At 38.2% G+C, this 22,575-nt stretch overlaps 1 protein-coding gene across 2 annotated transcripts in view; it reads right to left on the bottom strand.

The window, feature by feature from the left end:
- Positions 1–22,575, bottom strand: part of MGAT4A (alpha-1,3-mannosyl-glycoprotein 4-beta-N-acetylglucosaminyltransferase A) — a 118,954-nt gene that overhangs the window by 35,378 nt on the left and 61,001 nt on the right. For both annotated transcript variants that reach the window (XM_061155950.1, XM_061155949.1), the window contains exons 5-6: positions 20,690–20,823; positions 2,041–2,087 (exon numbers count right to left, since the gene is read on the bottom strand). In XM_061155950.1, coding sequence (XP_061011933.1) covers positions 2,041–2,087; positions 20,690–20,823 — 181 coding nt within the window. The remainder of the gene's footprint in view (positions 1–2,040; positions 2,088–20,689; positions 20,824–22,575) is intronic.

The following is a 22,575-nucleotide window of genomic DNA, read 5'->3' as shown; positions in this document are numbered from 1 at the left end:
GCTTAGTTGTGGGATACAGACTGTATGTCATTTTAAACTAGTACTTCTCACCTGGGGGTGATCTTGTCCTGTGAGGGTACATCAAACTATGTCTCGATGTCTGCAGGTTGAGCAAGGATAGGAAAATTTGTTCTAACGTTTTTAAAATCCATCTTCACTGATTCAAATGTAATTTGCTTTGCATCTGCCTTCTTCCTTACTTCAGGTTTGCAAACCTCCACAAAATACAACTACCTGCCTTTACACAAAGGTTCCTGGTGCTTCACTGCCCTTTGTCCTGGGCTTGATTTTCTTGCACGCTGAGGAGGAGAGGAACCAACAGAATCCTTGCATAAGCCCCTCAGACAGGCCCACGTGGTCTGTGGGAAGGGGGACCAATGACCGCCTGGTACCTATATTTAAGGATCCTACACCAATTTGTGACTGTATAAAGGCTGCCAAGAAATTGAGCAGTTGAGGGAAAATCTAACAAAAGCACAATTTAATCCTGAACTATGCATATATTTGTAAAAAATCTCTGGTTTTAGCATACTGACAGACAAAGATAGAGCCACATTAGCCTAGATTTGGCAAACTCTTTGGCTTCTCTTTTGTCTTGCCTAAGTTACATAAAAGAATATGTCTTTCAGGGGCTACAACAGATACATTTCAATCAAGAAACCCGTGGCAGGACTAATTTTATGATATCACTATGAATTCTACAAGGGCAGTATTATGAAAACTAACGGTATCAGCGATGATGAGTCAGATAGCATCACCGACTCAATGGACAGGACTTTGAGTAAACTCAGGGAGACAGTGGAGGACAGGGAAGCCTGGTGTGTTGCAGTCCATGGAGCTGCAAAGAGTCAGACATGACTCAGCGATTGAACAAGAACAATGGTATCTGCAACTTACTAAGCTGTCCACCTATTACCTGCTATGTGCTCCACTCACAATAAACTATTAATAAACCTTTGCATATTTTTAGACATTATTTAGCCTTGAGGTTTGAAACTGCTCCCTGACTAGCTGCCCTGACAGCAGAAAATTTTTCTCTTGGTAAACAGAGGGTGAAAGATTTAAGTGATATCATTTAGTGTCATTATTCAGTCGCTAAGTCGTGTCCAACTCTTTGTGACTCCATGGACTGTAGCACACCAGGCTCCTCTGTCCTTCATTATCTCCCAAAGTTTGCTCAAATTCATGTGCATTAAGTCAGTGATGCTATCTAACCATCTCATCCTCTGCCACCTCCTTCTCCTTTTGCCCTTCATCTTTTCCAGCATCAAAGTCTTTTCCAATAAGCTGGCTCTTTGCATCAGGTGGCCAAAGTATTGGAGCTTCAACAACAGCCCTTCCAATGAATATTTGGGGTTGATTTCTTTTCGGATTGACTGGTTTGATTTTCTTTCAGTCCAAGGGACTCTCAAGAGTCTTCTCCAGCACCACAGTTTCAAGGCATGAATTCTTTAGCACTCAGCCTTCTTTATGGTCCAACTATCACATCCATACATGACTACTGGGAAAACCACAGCTTTGACTAGATGGACCTTTGTCGGCAAAGTGATGTCCCAGCTTTCTAATATGCTGCCTAGGTTTGTCATAGCTTTTCTTCCAAGGAGCAAGTATCTTTTAATTTCAAGGCTGCAGTTACCATCTGCAGTGATTTTGGAGCCCAAGAAAATAACATCTGTCACTGCTTCCACTTTTTCCCCTTCTATTAGCCATAAAGTGGAAGGACCAAGTGCCATGATCTTAGTTTTAAATGTTGCCTCTCTCTCTACTCACTGTCTTTGAGGTTAAACAGTGTTATTTGATAGTGTTATATATGACATTCAAGTCTTTTCTATAATGAAATACACCAATGTATCCCATCAAGTAACCTGATATACATACATATACTGTATGGTAATTTATATCTAAAAGACCAGTGGTAGGTGGTCTAATGAACACTGAACTCCACAGAAAAATGAACTATAAAAGAAGGTATTTTCTTTTCACAAAAAGCAAGAGATCACAGTAACTAAAATATTTTCAATTCCACAATTAAGAACTTACTCTTTCTCCAGGTTGGCTACAACACTATTTACATAATCAGTATCTGTCTGGGAGAGAAAAAAAAAAATTACACCAACATTCATGTTTCTATGTTTTTATATCTTTATTTCACATTTGATTTAACTTTTAAATCTGAACTTAAATAAACGATTAAAACATTTATTGGAAACATGAAATTTTCAGACAACTTATGGGATTTGCATAAGTTGTACTCTACTTTATGGCCCTGCTATATATATCACTGAGTACTTACCAATACAATAAGCAGATTCTTAAGTTTTTATTGCTTTCAATTGTCTGTATCTCCGTTCAATTCAGTAGAAAAAAGTGAGCACAGAAACTATTTCTACTTCTGCAACATCCAAACTATAAGTAGTGAATAAATACCAGACACAGCACGCAATAGGGAAAGAATTTCCACTTGGAATCATAAAATCTAGGTTCAAGATTTGTCTCCCGAGCTACCGGTCTATGTAATCTAAAGTCACTATGCTGAGCCTCAGTTTCCTACCCTATTTAAAAGAAAAAAAAAGTAGGAGGAGATAATATCTCAGAGACTATGACATTAAATGATAAAGCTAGGTAATAAAAAGCTGTGTTATTCTTTATTACCGTTATTATTTTATTTTTAGGCTGATAATGAGAATCCAAGTCAAGAGTGTGTTAACAAATCAGAAAAAAAGTTTAACAAACCTGTCAACTTCTAAAGTATATACAAGTGGACAGCCAATACTCCCAAACACTTTTAACTACAGTGACAGCTTAAAATGGTCAATTGTTAAAAGGAATCAATGATATATAGTATGATCTATGTTACAAAGACTGCCAAAACACTTCATACTTGAGGAAAACAAAAAACACCTGAAAAGATAAAGCTTTAAGCCTGGATATTACAAAACCACTGAATTAAAAAAAAAAAAAAAAAAACTGTTTTAGGGGAAGTCTTTTTGGAAAAGTATTTCAACTGTAATTTCTATTCATTGAAAGTAACTCCTATTTTATTGCTAAAGACATAAGAATGAGGCAACGTATTAAGAACATAGCCTTCAAATTCTTAACAAAGAATTATGGGAATACAACCAACACACAACTCAAAACCCTCCGTCCTTCCCCTACACAAACCCAAACACACCTCACCATTCATCAGGCTATGATTTTGGAGAACACAATCAATTCTGGTTTGTATAACCTTTAGTGAGTTTACTAATACCTGAAATTCTATTTGATAAGCATTTATTAAGAGCCAGTGATGTGCCTATCCAAGGAAATGGGAATACAAGACAAAGAAGAGCAGCTCCCTATCCCAGGAGGCCGTCCAAGAGGCTGGCCAAGAAGAATAGGCTTATGTGAACACAGATCTATCATATAATGTATAATAAAACACAAAATGCAAGTGATCCATATCTAACAGCACACATAACCCTTATGTTGCACATTAACTGACATTAAGTAGCAAAAGGTTCATTTAAAGGACTATATAGTCTTTGAGATTTTGGAGGCTTCATTGCTTTAAATTTAAAGAACCTTTTTCCTGAAATCTTTTTTATAAAGGTCTGTGGAGATTTTTTAAGATTTTTTTTATGTGGACCATTTTAAAGTCTTTATTGAATTTGTTACATACAGCTTCTGTTTTGTTGTTTTATTTTAAGTTGAGAGGCTTTGTGGGATCTAGCTCCCTGACCAGGGATGGAACCCACCCCTCCTACACCGGAAGGTAAAGTCTTAATCACTGTACTGCCAGGGAAGTCCTACATGAAGACTTTCTAAAAGGTAATACTGTTACCCAATTATCAGAATGCATCTCTGAATCTATCACTGAAATATGTTTATTCCAAGGGTATGTAAGCAATATGATATGATTGAGATAGGTGGCAGAAAAGAGTAGACATACATTGAAAAGAAGAAAGAGCATTTCCCCCTCTTGGAATATCAAGTCTTTTTTATGATTAATTAAATTTTTTAAATTTTTTATGATTAATTAAAGCCAAAAGATGTATAAATACATACTGAAACATGGATGAACCCTGAAAACACTAGGCTAAGTGAGAGAAGCCAGTCACAAAGGACCACATACAGTTTATAACTGTACTTTTACAAACTGTCCAGAATTTAAAAAAAAAATCTACAGAGACAGAAAGTAGATTAGTGGTCTATTAATTAGCGTCTAAGCCTAGAGGGAAAGCAGTATTAATGAGTAATGGCTAAAGGGTGCCAAATTTCTTTTTTAGGTGATAAAAAATCTTCTAAAATTGATTGAGATGATGGCTATAGAACTCTGGTTTTAAATAGGTGAACTGCATGTTAAGTGAATTCCAAATAAAAATCAAAAACATAAAACCAAGAAAAAAGTTCAATGTAGAAAAAGAAGGATTTCAGACTGTGCATACTGAACTGTGGGTCAGCTTCTCTTAGGGATATATAAGGAAAAGTTTAAGAAGCATAGAAGCAGGTTCAAATAAGTCACTAATACTGACAATTTACCACTGTAAAGTCACATATACATAATAATCCATCAACATATATGCTTGGCTTAAGAATCAATTTTACCAGTAGTGTATAAATTAGATGAAATGAAAGTAACAAATTCCAATCTTTATCTTAAATCAATAATTTATAAATTATTCTTTGCCAAATGTCACAGCAGTAAGGAAATTGTGACAGTCAAAATACTTCACAGAAACTTTTGATTAAACTCAATTAATTATAAAATATCATATCACTTTTGAATATGCTATAGCTCTTGTGTTCTGTAATACTGCAAAGAACAAATATGTGAAACAGAAGTCTGAGTAAAAAGATACTTCTACAAATAAATTATAGAAACTTATTTATAATGGTCTAATGAATAAAACAAAATGTTAGAGGCAACCTCCTATGAAAAAATAAACATTGCAAATATCAGAGAATTTTAACAGGTACCAGCTGTAAAACAGTTACTCAGATGAAAAGAAGAAATTTTAAGCACTAGATCAAAAAGAACATAAAATTAAAAAGACTGAATTTTAAATCACTTGAAGGTAAAAACTGTCTTTAAAAACCTAATTTTATGTTTAAAGAACATTTTTTAAATGTCCTTTATATATGGACAGAGGAGCCTGGCAGGCTACGGTCCATCAGGATGCAAAGAGCTGGACATGACTAAAACAACTTAGTACACACACACATATGTAAATTTACTACCTTCTACTCATTTATTCCACAAATATTTACTTAGTGTCTACACCATAAGCAGGGATATTTATATCCACAGCACATCCATGTCGTCAAACTCTGAGCGCATGCATGCTCAGGTGCTCAGTCGCGTCTGACTCTGCAACACCATGGACTGTAGTCCACCAAGCTCTCTGTCCATGGGATTTTCCAGGCCAGAATACTGGAGTAGGTAGCCATTCCCTTCTCCAGGGAATCTTCCTGACCCAGGGATCAAACCCAGGTCTCCTGCATTACAGGCCAATTCTGAGCCACAAGCAAAACCCTTAGACAGGGTATGTGTAAGACAATCCACTGGAATACGTCACAGTGTAAATTTTTCTATTTTGGATATATTTTAGAGGGTATAATATACTATTATTAGTATACACGTGTACAGCCTGGGAGTATGGGATCAATGAGATGCTGAGCAGGAAGGCTGGGCTCGCAATGCTATACTGGGTGAGTCCTGGTGAGATAGAAAGGTTGAACTAGCCAAACAGGCCACCAGGTGGTAATGAAAATAGGCCACAGAAATAAGAATGCCATCAGCCACCTTTTATGGTTACCTTCTAAATAACCCCTGCTGGCTTTCCATCATTCCGTTGATAGCTTTGCTGAAGTCCTCTATCCTTGCTCCTAGTGGCTACATTTTCTTCCAGTTATGGGTCACTTTTTTTGGCTCCTTGGCATGCAGGATAACAATAATAAATTCTTATTTGATACTGGACATCACAAATGGACAGGGCATCCCTGGTGGCTAAGTGGTAAAAAAAAAAAAAAAAAAATCTGCCTGCCAATGCAGAAGACATGGGTTCAATCCCTGAGTTGGGAAGATCAGCTAAAGAAGGAACTGGCCACCCACTCCAGTATTCTTGCCTGGGAAGTCTGGAAATCAAATCAGTCAATCTCGGGGGAAATCAACCCTGAATATTCATTGGAAGGACGGATACCGAAGCTCCAATGCTTTGGCCACCTGATATGAAGTGCTGACTCATTAGAAAAGACCCTAATTCTGGGAGAGATTGGAGGCAAAAGGAGAAGAGGGCAACAGAGGATGAGATGCTGGATAGCATCACTGACTCAACAGACAGGAGTCTGAGCAAACTCCAGTAGATAGTGAAGGACAGGGAAGCCTGGCGTGCTGCAGTCCATGGGGTCATAAAGAGTCGGACACGACTTAGTGACTGAGCAACAACAATAAACAACTAAAAAGCTGGCCAAAATATATGATCCAGTTGTTCTCAGACAGTGGACAGCAGACTGTGCAGGATGGGATTCTCCGAGAGAGAACTGAGCATCATGATTGTCCTGACTTCTACCTGGAGACATTTCCAGATCATGTTGCAGGAAGGGAAATCTGAAGACAGCAGCTGGAGAGTGCAGAACAGACTTGCCAAAAGGAGGCTGACTGCTGGACAGAAAATGACGGTGCCCTGGCACGTGTGTTGGGTGGGGACCCAGTGAGAATTCCAGAAAGATAATGTGTACAAGTGACAGAAGGATTAAAATGACAGGCATGTGCCACAATGGGTTGGCAGCTCATAATAAACTGCAGATCTACCAATGAAGGTAACAAGTACCACAGTTAGCTTGTAGTTTCTAAAATAGTCAAGCTGTCAACCTAAAGGAAATCAGTCCTGAATATTCATTGGAAGGACTGTTGCTGAAGCTGAAGCTCCAATACTTTGGCCACCTGATGTGAAGAGTTGACTCACTGGAAAAGATTCTGATGCTGGGAAAGATTGAAGGAGAAGGGGGCGGCAGAGGATTAGATGGTTAGATAGCATCACTGACTCAACGGACATGAATTTGAGCAAACTCTGAAAGATAGTGGAGGACATGTAACCTGGCGTGCTACAGTATATGGGGTCACAAAGAGTTGGACGCAACTGAACAACTCAATAAAAGTCTCCAAGTTCATGAAACACAAGAAAAGACTGAAGAACTGTCATCAGTTCAGTTCAGTTGCTCAGTCGTGTCTGACTCTTTGTGACCCCATGAATCGCAGCATGCCAGGCCTCTCTGTCCATCACCAACTCCCGGAGTTTACCCAAACTCATGTCTATAGAGTCGGTGATGCCATCCAGCCATCTCATCCTCTGTCGTCCCCTTCTCCTCCTGCCCCCAATCCCTCCCAGCATCAGGGTCTTTTCCAATGAGTCAACTCTTTGCATGAGGTGGCCAAAGTACTGGAGTTTCAGCTTCAGCATCAGTCCTTCCAATGAACACCCAAGACTGATCTCCTTGCAGTCCAAGGGACTCTCAAGAGTCTTCTCCATCACCACAGTTCAAAAGCATCAAGAACTGTCACAGATAGGAGGAAATTAAGGAAACAGAATAACTAAATGCAATGTGATATTTTGGCTTGTACGCTGGAATAGACAAATGACCTTAGGTGGAAAAACATGGAATCTGAATCATGTCTACAGTTTGGCTAATAACATTATGTCAAGGTTAATTTCCTGGTCTTAATCATTCGAATGTGGCTACGTGAGTTACTAACATTAGAGTCAGTGCAGTGAAGGGGATATTCTGTATCACTTTTCCAACTTTTCTGTAATTCTAAAATTATTTCTAAATAAAGTATTTTAAAGTGACTTATTGGAAAAGACTCTGATGCTGGTAAAGATTGAGGGCATGAGGAGAAGAGGGGTGACAGAGGATGAGATGGTTGGATGGAATCACTGACTCAATGGATACGAGTTTAAGCAAACTCTGGGAGATGGTAAAGGACAGGAAAGCCTGGCATGCTGCAATCCATGGGGTGTCAAAGAGTCGGACACAGCTGAGCAACTGAATAACAACAAAAGTGCCTTCAAAGAAAAAAAAGCCAGTCAGGCATCTTTTCTACTTAAAGCTCTCAAATGACTTTCTACATCAGCAGTTTGCAAAACAGACCCACTCTTTGTTTTCATAAACTAAAACTTTACTGGAACACAACCCCACCCTTTTATTTACATATTGTTTCTGGCTGTTTGGGGGGCTACAATAGCAGAGAGGAGCAGTTGCAACAGAGACTGAATGTCCTGCAAAGCCTAAAACATTTGTCATGTGGCTCTTTACCAAAAATAAAAACTTTTTGTCAGTTCTCTGCCTGAGGGTAAAAGTCACATTCTCGTGATGGCCTGGAGAGTCCTAAGCGATCTGGGCCAACCCACTCCTTCACAGCTGCCCACCGTTGAGCCCCTTACCTTCTCTGCTCCAGTCACAGAGGCCTCTCCACACAGGCTGGTTCACAAAATATGCCAAGCAGCACTCTCACCTCAGGGCCTTTGCACACACTGTCAGTCCACTTGGACTGCTCAGCTGCTGCACCCTCAGGTGTTTGCCCAAAGGTCCTGATCACTCAAATAAACCATCCTTTAGCAACCTGGTACTTCCTTTATTATTCACTCTGATTTATTCTCCACGGCATTCACTACCATCTAACAACATATTATTGATATGTATTTGCCTTTTTATCTGTCCTTGACAATGTAAGTTTCATTGGGCAGATGCTTTGTTTCATTCAATGATATGTCTAACACCGCTGTTTCGGTAAATAACTACAAGCAACTTTTATAGGACATATAGATATACACACACACACACTTTCTTCCTGACCAGCATTTGTGTGATTTATAATCAATGCATAAGTATTTGTGTGTATGTGTGTGTGATAGTCACTCAGGCATGTCTGACCCTTTGCGACCCCATGGACTTAGTCCACCAGGGTCCTCTGTCCATGGAATTCTCCGGGCAAGAATAATGGAGTGGGATGCCATGCCCTTCTCCAGGGGATCTTCCCAACCCAAGGATCAAACCCAGGTCTCCCACACTGCAGGAAGATTCTTTACTGTTTGAGTTACCTTGGAAGCCCAACATCTTAAAATCTAGCTGCTAAAAACATTACAGGCCAAAAATACTTCTGAAGCACCAAGACAGTTACCTGTGATTTAAATTCAAGAATAGAAACAACTAATAACTAGGCAGATCATCAGCAAGTCTGCAAAAGGCATGAGCACTATATTCAATAATGGAAAAGATTGTGAAAAAGAACATATATATATATGTATGTATATATATATATCTATCGAGTCACTTTGCTATACAGCAGTCATTAACATAATTCAACTATACTTCAAAGTAATTAAATAAAAATAAAATGAAAATATAGAAATGATAAAGGCAATAAAACCAAGAGTTATCTTTGATCTTTTCAAAGAACTGACAATCAACTGAACAGCATAACAAGAAGTATTTCTACTTTACCTGATGGCCAGTGAGCTGGAGATCTCAGAGCGGGAGGAAGTGGGGAACAGAAAGGAAGGGCAATGGGGGTGGGGTAGGAAGAATGAAGATAGGAGATTGCTGTTTAGTATAAGAAACCTTGAGGAACTTTTGGACTCTTGTGCGTATATAGCTTAAATGCACTTAGCTTTGTGCATGTATAACTAAAACAAATTTGTCAAAAAAAGAAAAGGGTACAGAAAAAATTTTTCTGGTGTAATGCCAGACTATAAGTTAAGGGCACAATCTACTGTCTAATGGATTTTTTTAAATCTCCTCCAGTACCTTCCTCATTTTAGTACTTCGATAAATACTAGTTCAGTGAGTGAAAGATGACTTAGAGTGAAATCTATTCTTTTGCCTCTATAGAAAAAGATGACAAACAGCTAACGATGCGAGTGTGAGAAAATGTTAAGTCTAGCGATGGCCACTGTTTCTGAGGACACTGTACACGTCAGGTGCTTTGGGGTGGAAGGAGGTTCTGAAGCATTCAGGTCAGAAGTCCTGGCTGAAATCACACTGGAGGGTCTAACCAGCAAAGACTGAACCACTCACGCAGAGCTCACGCAGGAACACGGCACTGACATCACACACTCACCAATGAGAGACAGGCACGAATGCAAGCTCCATTTTCGGTAAACCAAAACTAACAACCAACATACTCAAACTCAAAAGGAACCCAGTTTGGTTCCAGTAATCCAAGGTAACATGCAGAATCATGAAGACTAGCTATATTTGCAGGAAGCAGCCAGACTCTGTGGCAGTTACAAAGGCATGGTCTTTGATCAAAAAAATAAAACAAATCACCAATTAGCCTGTTCCTCCTCCTCCTATAAATCAGGAGTCTAGAGAAAAAAGCCATTTCCTTCAATGATGATTCACAAAGAAGGAACCAACACAGCAACTATGGAAAAATAACAGAAAGAAAGAAGAGCTTCAACAAAACCTGTGAACAAAAGTAACTACGTCAATAGCCACAAAACAGGTGAGAAATGAGGACCAAATACTTCCTCATTAATTTAAAAGAACAACACACCCAGTTGAAGCTGTTGTGAAGCAACTGCAGATAGTAAAAATGATTGGAATGATTCTAAAATATACACAGAAATGCAAAAGACCTAAAGTATCTAAAATAACCTTGAAAAGAAGAGAACTGGAGGACTTAACTTACCCGACTTCAATACTTCAAAGTTATAGTCATTAAGAGAGTGAGGAGTTTGTATAAGGATCAACCCACAGATCAATGGAATAAAACAAAAAAAGACCCACACTTATAGGATCACTGGATTTTCAACCAAAGCACCAAAGAAATCCAATGGGGAAAGGAAAGTGTTTCAATACCTGGTACAAGAGTAAATGACATCTATATAAAAAACAACGAACTTTAACATGACCAAAAAATTACCACTAGATGGACTATAGACCTAAAGCACAAGTTGAAGCGTGAATTTTTCAGAGAAGAAAATCGTTATGATTTAGGGGGAAGCAAGGGTTCCTTAAGTCATGGAGAGCAACAATCATAACAAAAAATATTGAAAAAGTAAACTTCAACAAAATGAAACAGTTGTGCTCACTCAGACAAGGCAAAAAGAGGCACAGACTCCCACAGATTGGGAGAAACACTCACAGAATCACATATTTACAAAGGAATGGCATCTATTATATACAAAGAACTCTGAAAAACTCAGCACCACCATCCAAATGTCTTAATGGGCAAGGTTCAAATAGTGATGGATAAATAGAGATGTGATAAATAAAAACACTAAGACTTAGTAGAATTTAGGTAATATGTAAATAGGTATTTACTGTAAAATTCTATCAATTTTTTTGTATGTCTTAAAGTTTTCATAATAAAAGGTACCATTCAAAAGTTCTTTCTGGAAATTAAAGAAGACCTGACTCTATATACCTAAAGAATATATCATGTGCCAGGGAAAATGATCCACACATAGTGGTTAAAATCAAGACATATTATAGCAAAATTAGTAGGCTTTAAAACTGAAAAAGAATCTTTTGGGCAATCAGACTAAATATGGATTACTTGTAGCAAAAAATAAGAAAGCTGGAATAACATCTGTCTAGTTTCAGCAACAGCACTATACCACTCCCCTAACCTCCTAAGGAAAAAAAAAAACTCCTCACATGAACCTTTCTTGAGGAAAACGAGAAAATGAACTTTAACCAACAGGTTTAGGTAGGCTACACAATAAGTAGATGGGGTTTCTAGGCGGAGCTAGTGGCGAAGAACCCATCTGCCAATGCAGAAGATGTAAGGGACACGGGTTCAATCCCAGGTTGGAAAGATCCCCTGGAGCAGGAAATGGCAACCTGCTCCAGTATTGTTCGAAAAATTCCATGGACAGAGAAGCCTGGTGGGCTACAGTCCCTGGGGCTGCAAGTCGGACACAGTTGAGCACACATACCAAGTAAGTAGATACACTATGAATCATGAGGACCAAACTTCTCATCGTTGGAGAAAAAGAGATAAAATTAAGGAATGATTTCGGAGGCTAGAATAAACCCTGTGGTATTGGGCCGTACCTACAAACAGATGCACACAAGATGTACACAGATGTACATATGTGTGAATGCCTGTGTAAGTATGAATACACATACTTCCTAGCTCTGGCCACTGAAAAGACCAGAAGCAATGATTCCTCAGGAACAAGGAGCATATCTGGAATCCAGGTCTTGGTTTCTATTACCATTCTCCAAAAAAAAAAAAAAAGGAACCAGCTTTCTTGGGGACGTAATGTGTTGGCCAAAAGTTCATTCAGATTTTTTCATCCATTATGGCCACTTAAGATGCTGACATTTGGGGAGATTGGCTACAGGATATCTGGGAACTCAGTATAACTTCTGCAATTTTCCTACAAGTTGAAGATTATTTCAAAATAGTTTTTAAAAATGAAAATGTGAAACTCCTCCCCAAAATAACCAGTGCAAAAAACAAAAAGCCCCTACCAACAAGAAAATTTAAGAACACTCTTGGTCATCTCCTTGGTCCAAGAGGAAACACAAACCAAAATCACAGATGGTGCAGGGTAGGGGTAGGAAATTAATAGATACAAGGAATATAGCCATTTATAATAACTTTAAACGGACTGTAATCTGTAAAAGCATTGAATCATTATGTTGTACACATGAAACTATAACACTATAGATAAACTATACTTCAATTTAAAAAAATCATGGACTTAAGAATTGAAACATTTCACATTAGAACCTATGGGATACAGCTAACACAGTACTCAAAAGAAAATTTATATTAGTTCTTATATTAGCAAAAGGAAATAATAAATAGCAAATAATAAATCAGTGTAGCATCTGGGTCAAGATGTTTGCAAAGTATAAAATGGAACCAACAAAAGCAAAAAAATTAATAGTGTTAAAAGCAGACATTAATAAATTAGAAAACAAAAGAGAGAAATAATAAACCTAAAAGATGGTTTAGAGGATAATAAATAAAACCAGATCCATGAGCTAACCCATTAAAGGAGAAGGGCATACAAATACAAATGCATAAACTAAGAAATTAAGGAGAAATCATCACAAAAAGAACAGAAGTTACTTTGCTCCACTCTATTCAAAGCAAATTTTTAAACTTTTATAAAATGAACCACTTTCTAGGAAGGCATTTTATCAAAACTGACAAGAAATCTAAGTAGCTCTTACTGTTCTAATATGAAAATCTGCTTGTATTATATCATCTATGTAGAAATGGGGAGAAAAATAATACATCCACGCCTACACTCGTGAAGTACCTCTGCACGCGTAAACAACCATCACAGGTGAGGGGAACGTGGAGACTGTCAACCTGAGTGATGTAAGTCAGAGAAGAGCACATACCACACGACATCCCTTACATGCAGAATCTAAGGAGAAATGATATAAATGAATTTATTTACAAAACAGAAACATACTCACAGACATAAGAGAATGAACTTACCATCACCAGGGTAGGGTAAGGGAGATGGAGGCGGGAAGGGATAGTCATGGAGTTTGGGATGGCCATGCGCACACTGCTATATCTAAAATGGGTCACCAGCAAAGACCTGCCACACAGCACAGGGCACCCCGCTCAATGGATGGGGGGAGTGTGGGGAGAGTGGATACATGTGTATGTATGGCTGAGCCCCTACGCAGTCCACCTGAAACTATCACAACATGGTTAATGGGCTAATGTCCAATATAAAAGCTTAAAAGAAAAACAACAGGCAAGGGGAACAGCCTTAGAGGAGAGACTTTTTGAGGTATATAAACACACATTTATAATTTTTAAACCATGTGATCCTATTACCTGACCAAAAAATTAACTAAGTAGCAAATAATTTTCCCTTGCAAGTAAAATATAGAACAAAAAATAAAAATCCATAGCAACTGGATCAATTCTCTCTGGTTATTATTCAATTTGTTTTCATTTACAAATTTACCTGCTCTGCAAATCCTGCCCATAGGCCTGCTAACCAACTAGCACTATCAACTCAATTTAAATCAAAGAATTTAAAGAAAGCATACTAAAGGTCTCTGGCACTCTGACTGTAAAACACACACTAGGATGTATACAACAGTAAAACCGGAAACTGAATAAAAAGCAAAACTGTTCTCACGCCAAATGTTAAACACTCCAAAAAGCCAGAAATTCTCTAAACTCACCTTTCCAGAGACTACTTTTAGGTATTTTTCCAACATGATGAATTTGTTATTTCATTGTAGAATCACAACTTGAAATCTATTGTTTAGGAACTTAAAAATTAAATATGGCTTTCGGATTGTTTCTAGGCAAACAGGATCTTAGTTGGAACCAACAGAAATTGACTCAGGTAGAATAGTTAGAAAAACAATTTACTGAAGATGACTGGTTAGAATTCACAGAACCTCCAGTGAGGCTGAGGAACCAGGCTAGGAAGGTGGCAGAAATAAAGCAGGGCCGGAGCCAAAAATCACAGAATGGTCACAATGCCATAGCTTTCTGGTTCTCACCGTCCATCAACAGTTGATGCTCTGGACTCTGCCCCTTAGTCCCTGGAGACCCCAAATCCACCACTGTCCATCACCAGAATGCACTGTCCACAATCTCTGTTTCTTTAGAAAAATACTGCTAAATATATCTTCTAATTTTTTGCTATTGGCATTTAGAAGTATAAACTGATCCACCTTAATAATTCCCCTCTTACTTCAAGCAATCTGCCTGTTTTGGAGGGGTTTTCCATGTCATCTGAAAAAAATGAAGCTCCACACAAAGTCCGGGAAAGGAATAGCCACGTGGCTGAGCTTAGGTCAAGCAAACATCTGGCATTTTTTAGTTTCCATAGTGGGAGGAAGATACTTTCTCTCAACAAGATTCATTAAATGGGGAATTTTCCAAAGATAAGAAAGGAACATAAAAAAATAATTTTTGCTAACATTCAGAGTACACTGTAGGAAAATATTGTCAGAAATGATCATGACAGAAATAATATTATAGAAATGATTGTGAAATAAGAAGAAATATCATAAATCAATAAAAAACATATACATAAAAATAGGAGGCATATAGACAACTAAGGATCATTGGGATACAAAAATAAGAATTATATTCTAAGTAAAAGTAAACACAAGAATGAAAGAATGAAATAGAAATATCACCCTTGGTTGGTATCACAGATCCTTCAGAGCACGTGGAATTCATTCCTCTCTACTCTTCCTGCAATTTCAGAATGGAGTTAGTGAACTCTCAGTGATGCACCAAGAGCCAATGGTTTGAAACCTTGAATTTTCTATAAATGTCTCATCAAATTAAACCAATGGACATTTAAGGAAAAACCATCAGAGAGGAACAAAGAAATAGAAACACAGCAAATGATTACTTTTCTGTCTCTCCTTTCTTCCCCAAGGGGCATCTTACGGTTCCCCACTTCAAGGAAAAAGCATGAAGAACAGAAAGTCCAACAAGGATGAAGAGACCACAATCTCCTTCACTGTCTATGTGTATTCTTGTCTAGTTTTTTCATTTCTAATTTTCTCCTCACATGTTAAAGTACACCCATGGTAATTCACATTTTTATAAAAGCTGAAAATGTTAGCAAAACACAAATTTACTTTGGCCAATTTACCCTAGGTTAATTTCAAATGGGAGAGTAGGGGACAGTTTCATAAAAGGGATGAGCTGGGAGCTGAAGGAGGAATAAGAAAGAAAAAGGAAGAAGCAACGTTTAGGGTGAGGAGTATCACAAAGGCAACCAAGGACATGCAAGATCTGTGTAATGAACTGATGGCAGTTCAGACCTACTAACACCATGGTGCCAAGTGAAGGTTGCTCAGTCGTGTCCGACTCTCTGCGACCCCATGGATTATACAGTCCATGGAATTCTCCAGGCCAGAATACTGGAGTGGGGAGCCTTTCCCCTCTCCAGGGGATCTTCCCAACCCAGGGATCGAGCCAGGTCTCCCACACTGCAGTGGATTCATTACCAGCTGAGCCACAAGGGAATCCCACACTATGATGTAAAGAACCTTTACTAAGCAGACCAGAAACCTGGAAGAGAGGCAGTTTGGAGAAACCACATTAATTTAGTTATGGACAGATTAAGAGCTGCCCATAAAATACTTCAAATGATGTTATCAAGTCGGCAGTTGAAAGTAGAGACTCAAGAAGAAGCTAGAGATCTAGATTAGGAGCCATCCTACAAGACGATCATGGTCAGAACCACAGAACACGCATTTGGGAATAGTATTAAATGAGTCCCAGGCTACCAGACACTTAGGTGAAAACTCTTAACCAGTGTTGAACCAAATGTGGCGATTAATAATTTTATACTGGGACTTTCCTGGTGGTATAGTATCTTCCAAAAGTGTGATCTCATTGCACCTCCCTGCAACAGTGTTGACCTCTAAGGCATTATTTCCCTTTTAAAGATGAAGAAACTGAGGCTGACCAAAAAAACTACCTGCTCCAGTGGCAGAATCCAGACCCTGAACACAATTCATGTGACTCCAAACCGAGCATTATTATATCTTAGTGATCAGAGAAACAGCTACAGCAAGAGGGTCATGAATCTTCATCGTGGGTTCAAAAGCTATAACAAACCTAGCACATTAAAAAGCAGAGACATCATTTTGTCAACAAAGGTCCAGACAGTCAAAACTATGTTTTTTCTAGTAGTCATGTACAGACATGAAAGGTGACCAGAAAGAAGGCTGAGTGCCAAAGTATTGATGCTTTTGAACTGTGGTGCTAGAGAAGACTTTTCAGAGTCCCTTGGATAGCAAGGAGATCAAACCAGTCCATCCTAAAGGAAATCAACCCTGAATATTCATTGGAAGAACTGATTCTGAAGCTGAAGCTCCAATATTTTGGTCACTTGATGCAAAGAGCTGACTCACTGGAAAAGACCCTGGTGCTGGGAAAAACTGAGGCAAGAGATGGGGGAGACAGAGGATGAGATGGCATTACCAACTCAATGAACATGAACTTGAGCAAATTCCGGGAGACAGTGAAGGACAGGAAAGCCTGGTGTGCTGCAGTCCATGGGGTCGCAAAGAGTTGGACACGACTCAGTGACTGAACGACAGCAAGCGTTTCTCTCTGTCTATAAGCTGGGTACAACTTTTCAAATGAGTAAGGATAGTTTTTCATTCTACAGTTTTTAAATTTTAAGGCTCTTTCCCTGATAAAAATCAATACAAGCTCGTTGCAAAAAAGTTCCAACCTTAGGTCCTCCCTGGTGGTAGAGTGGATAAGAATCCACCTGCCAATGCAGGGCACACAGACTTGACCCTCGGTCTGGGAAGATCCCGCACGCCGTGGGGCAACTATGCCGTACCTCGCAACTACTGGGCCCGCACGCGCCAGAGCCCACAAGACAGGCTACTGCAGTGAGATGCTCCCACGCAGCAACACAGACCCAGCACGGTCAAAATAAACAAACAGTCATTTTCTTCCGTTTTAATTTTACAAAACTACATGGAATATAAAGTGGTTTCTTCCCATAATCCCCATCCTCAAGATATCTGCTACTAACAGTTTCAAGTCCAAGAAAATCTAAAAAGAGGGGATATATGTGTGTGTACACACACACACACACACACACACACACACACACACACACGCGCATATAAAACTGACTCGCTTTACCGTGCAGCAGAAACTAACATAGCACCGTAAAGCAAGGAGGCTTCAATGAAAATCAATTTAAAAAATGGTTTCCAGTCTATTTCACAAGACCGTTTTCTCTATTCACTTTACCAATGCACATTAAGAGCTGTACGGATGCATCATGTGCTGGAATATATTTAAACACCCACAGTGTTTCTACTGGATCAATTTTTAGAAGCAGGATGTTAGCTCACAGAGGAAACCTGACATTTTAACAGCTATTGACAAACTGCTTTCTAAAGAGGTTGTACCAATTTCTACCGATATACAATCTGTGATTAACAAATTTGATTAATTAAAATGTACAATTTCTATAACAGACAAAAACATCATAAACAAAGCTCATGCAAAAAACAAACTGGACAACAGAGTTAATTAGACAGTCAGAGTTCACTTATATGAAAATTTCTTATAAATCAAAACTTACAAATGAAAAGAATGAGCAAAGGCTACTCAACACCACTCATTATTGGAGAATTGCAAATCAAAACCACAATGAGGAACCATCTCACCCCTGTCATAATGGCTGCTATTGAAAAGTCTACAAACAATAAATGCTGGAGAGGGTGTGAAGAAAAAGTAACCCTCTTACACTGTTGGTGGGAATGCAAACTAGTACAGCCACTATGGAGAACAGTGTGGACATTCCTTTAAAAACTAGAAATATAATGCAACCCAGCAATCCCACTGCTGGGCATATACACCGAGGAAATCAGAAATGAAAGCGACACGTGCACCCCAATGTTCATTGCAGCACTGTTTACAATAGCCAGGACATGGAAGCAACCTAGATGTCCACTGGCAGACGAATGGATAAGAAAGTTGTGGTACACGTATGCAATGGAATAGTACTCAGCTATAAAAAGAACACATTGGAGTCAGTTCTAATGAGGTGGATGAAACTGGAGCCTATTATTCAGAGTAAGAAAGAAACAGATCACCAGCCCAGGTTGGATGCACGAGACAAGTGCTTGGGGCTGGTGCACTGGGAAGACCCAGAGGGATCGGGTGGAGAGGGAGGTGGGAGGGGGGATCAGGATGGGGAATACATGTAAATCCATGGCTGATTCAAGTCAATGTATGGCAAAAACCACTACAATATTGTAAAGTAATTAGCGTCCAACTAATAAAAATAAATGGAAAAAAAGTTAAAAAATAAAAAGAAAGAAAGTCAGAAAGAAAAACACCAATACAGTATAGTAACGCATACATATGGAATATAGAAAGATGGTAATGACGACTCTATATACAAGACAGCAAAAGAGACACAGATGTAAAGAATAGACTTTTGGACTCTGTGGGAGAAGGCGAGGGTGGGATGATTTGAGAGAACAGCACTGAAACACGTATATTACCATATGTAAATAGACGACCAGTCCAAGTTCGATGAATGAAGCAGGGCGCTCAGGGCCGGTGCACTGGGACAACCCAGAGGGATGGGATGGGGAGGGTGGTGGGGGTGGTTCGGGACAGGGGACACATGTACACCCGTGGCTGATTCATGTCAGTGTATGGCAAAAACCACCACAATATTGTAAAGTAATTAGCCTTCAACTAAAATAAATAAGTTAAAAAATAATATTATAAATACAAATGGCCCAAATATATACAAACCATTTAATCCAATAGACAAATCCAAATTAAACAAAAGCAATGTATTATCATTACCCATAAAATTAGCCAAAATAAACTTAAAGAATAATAATGTTATCTCACAGAACCTGGGGACAGGGTACCAAGCTCTCTCCCAAACTGCTGAAAAGGGACATGAGCAGCTCAGCTTCTGCAGGGCATCTTGCCCCGGTGTGAACATTTAATGTATGTGGACTCCACCCAGTAATTCCACAGTTAGGAATTGATCCTGCATCAGTACCAGCCAAGTGCACAACCATTTATTTACAGTGATGTTCAGTGCAGTGTGAAAATAGCAAAGGTATGAAACAGTCTAAATCTGTCAATCAGAAATTAAATCAAGAATATTAAAAACCATACAGTGGAATGTTACAAAGCCATAACAATGATGGTGTGATAGCTATCTGTTTTAGCTTGGGAAAATGTCCATGATACTAAGAAATATACAGAACAATCCCATTTATATATATGTATACAGTCAGGAAAAATTTCTTAAGATATATGTATTTCATATTTCATATCTCAAGATGTATGTATTTCAAAATAGTGACAGTTGTTATATCTATATGGAGGAATTACAGGCAATTTTTCAATATACATTTCTGTAATGTTTTGAACAATATACATGTGTCTATTCTTTATATATAAACAAGAACATTTTCATTTAAAAAGAGACAGGAAACACTGAAAAGTTGGGAATCAGTGGGCCAGAATCAGATGAGGTTATAAAACCTTCTTATGTTCTGAAATTCTATATAATAACTAAGGAAATATTTATTCCAGGGTGCTTCTTCCTCATTAAAAAACTTGCTCAAGATTTACTCTTTCCCCATATCTTTGGAGGAGACTAAAATAAAAGAAACCTAGTATTTATCATTAACATGATGTTTGACTTTTCATTTTTGGACTTTTTAAAATTTATTTGTTTTTAAATGAAGGACAATTGCTTTACAGAACTGTGGTGGCTTCCACCAAACATCAACAGGAATCAGCCATAGGTTCACAATAATGTGGCTGCACCTTGGGAGTACAGATAAGAGGTAGGGAGGACAGAAATGATGAAAACCCCAGCCGAGGCTAAACGTTTCTCAGGGTTAAAAACTCCCAAAAAACATCAATGCACATCTCCAAGTTCAGGTCCTGGAGCTAAAAATGGAGACTTGTTTGTAAAGACCTACATATATAATAATATCATCCAACTGACAACAGATATTACCATTCCTGGATTGTGAATACAGAAAGGAAGTGAATGCAAACATTACAAGTTAGATTTATATTTAACTGTCAGATGGAACAGACCACCTAACCTTTACTCATCACATTTTATACAAAAAGTTTATAAGAGCATATTCAAAATATGGCCTCAATTCTCACAGATTATATGTAGTAAAAATATATATATATATAACAAATAATTACCTCTCCTATGAAGACTACTATAACACAGTCCAACTTCTCTTCAGGATACAGATTATCAATAAGGGAATGAAGAGTTTCTATGAGGTAAGATTTAACTTCTCTCTTCACTGTAGGAATTCCCATTACTATTGAAACTGAAACAAAAAAATGATAATTATATTAAAAGACGTCACAAAGACAATGCAGAAAAACTACACTATTTCAAAATTATACCCTCTCAAGTGGATAGAAAGAATTGGGTGATCAAAATATACTACATTTCAGAAAGAAAAATAGTCAAAGATATGGGGCATACCTATTACACAATAATTCTTTTCCATACAGTTTCTTCATAAGAAAAGCAATAATGTCAAAGAACTGATAAAGATGAAAGACATTAAACCGCACAGTAAAAATGGACAGTAAAGTGTAAACAACAGATTTTATGATACAACTAAAACTCAGAAATATTAAACACATCCTAAAAATTAATGTCTCACATGTTATGTATGAGGTGCCCTAAGGAGGACACAACATCCCTTCTGTGACTTTTTTTCCAAATTCATAACCTCAATCTAACCATGAAGAAACGTCAGACAAATACAAACTCAGGGGATACTCCACCAAGACCAGGAAAGAAAGGATGAGGAACTGTCCTTGACTGGAGAAGACTAAGGGGACCTGACAATTACATGAAATGCAGGATCCTGAGTTAGATCCTGGGACAGAATAAGAGCAACAATAAAATGGCACAATCTGAGTAAGAGCCAAGGTTAACAGCATTAATGCTAATTTCCTGGTTTTCATCATCATACTACAGCTATATAGGTGTGAATATTTACAGAAACTAAGGGAGGTAATACGGAAACTGTGTACTATTTGTGCAACTGTAAGTCTAAAATTACAGTCAAGTCTACTGTAACTCTTGTTTTGAAGCATTCTTCTGACATGATGAATACACTAGAGAACAATTTGGGCATGACGTGGATTTTATGTTGGCTTTTATGCAATTTCCCCCCGGGACAAACAGTAGGTGAGCACAGAAAACTGTACCCATGTGGACTGAGTTCAGAAAAGTGACCCAAGCCGGGTAAAAATAATGCGCAGCTGTCCCAGTCACTGCTCGCTGAGAACCACACCCGTCTATTTCTGGTGCTACAACTTTCCACCAGAATTCAGTTCACCCACTTTGCACCACTTCACAAACACCTTCCAAGCGGCAGTCCCCCTGAAGCCCACTTTAATAAGCAATCCTCAAGTCCTTTTCACAAGATATTGATAGAATATCATATTTATTGTAGTATTTATGCACTTCTCCTTCATTCAATATGTGCAACATTGTGCCACTGCTTTTATTAGCTTATCTTTTCTTTGTGTGCAACTGACAGTGGTTTTTGAGTGTTGTGATCCTAACCCCATTTTTGGCATTTTATGACACAATTCTGCATAGCACAGTAATATTTAGGAACACATACATTACAGTATTTCACAATGTTTTTAAAAATAACATCTTTCAAAATCTTAGTATCCTAAGTGTGATATATCAGTGGAGAAGTAGCTTGCAAAATTTAAAATGAAGTTTCATGTCACAATTTATTAAAGATACTATACTACAAAATATCAACTTTTCCCATAATCCAAATGAACTTTTTAGCCAACCCAATACTTAGAGGTCATAGACTTTTAAAGCTAGAAGGAGGCTTAAAGCTTATGGATCCATGATGTTACTACCAGGATCATGCAGTTCAGAATACTAAGGTCCAAATAGCTTAAGGGAAACCCCCAAGTTTGAATACCATAATCGTCTCTCTCATTCTGGGCTGAAGAGTTTTCAAGGACTCAAAAAAAGATGTGCTATATTTGTTTTGAACATACATATTGAACACGTTAAATTCAAGGCATTATTC

This window comes from Dama dama, chromosome 11, assembly GCF_033118175.1.
Source record: "Dama dama isolate Ldn47 chromosome 11, ASM3311817v1, whole genome shotgun sequence".
Taxonomy (NCBI): Eukaryota; Metazoa; Chordata; class Mammalia; order Artiodactyla; family Cervidae; genus Dama; species Dama dama.
The sequence above is the reverse complement of the archived record's forward strand: the minus strand, read 5'-3'. Positions and strand labels throughout refer to the sequence as shown.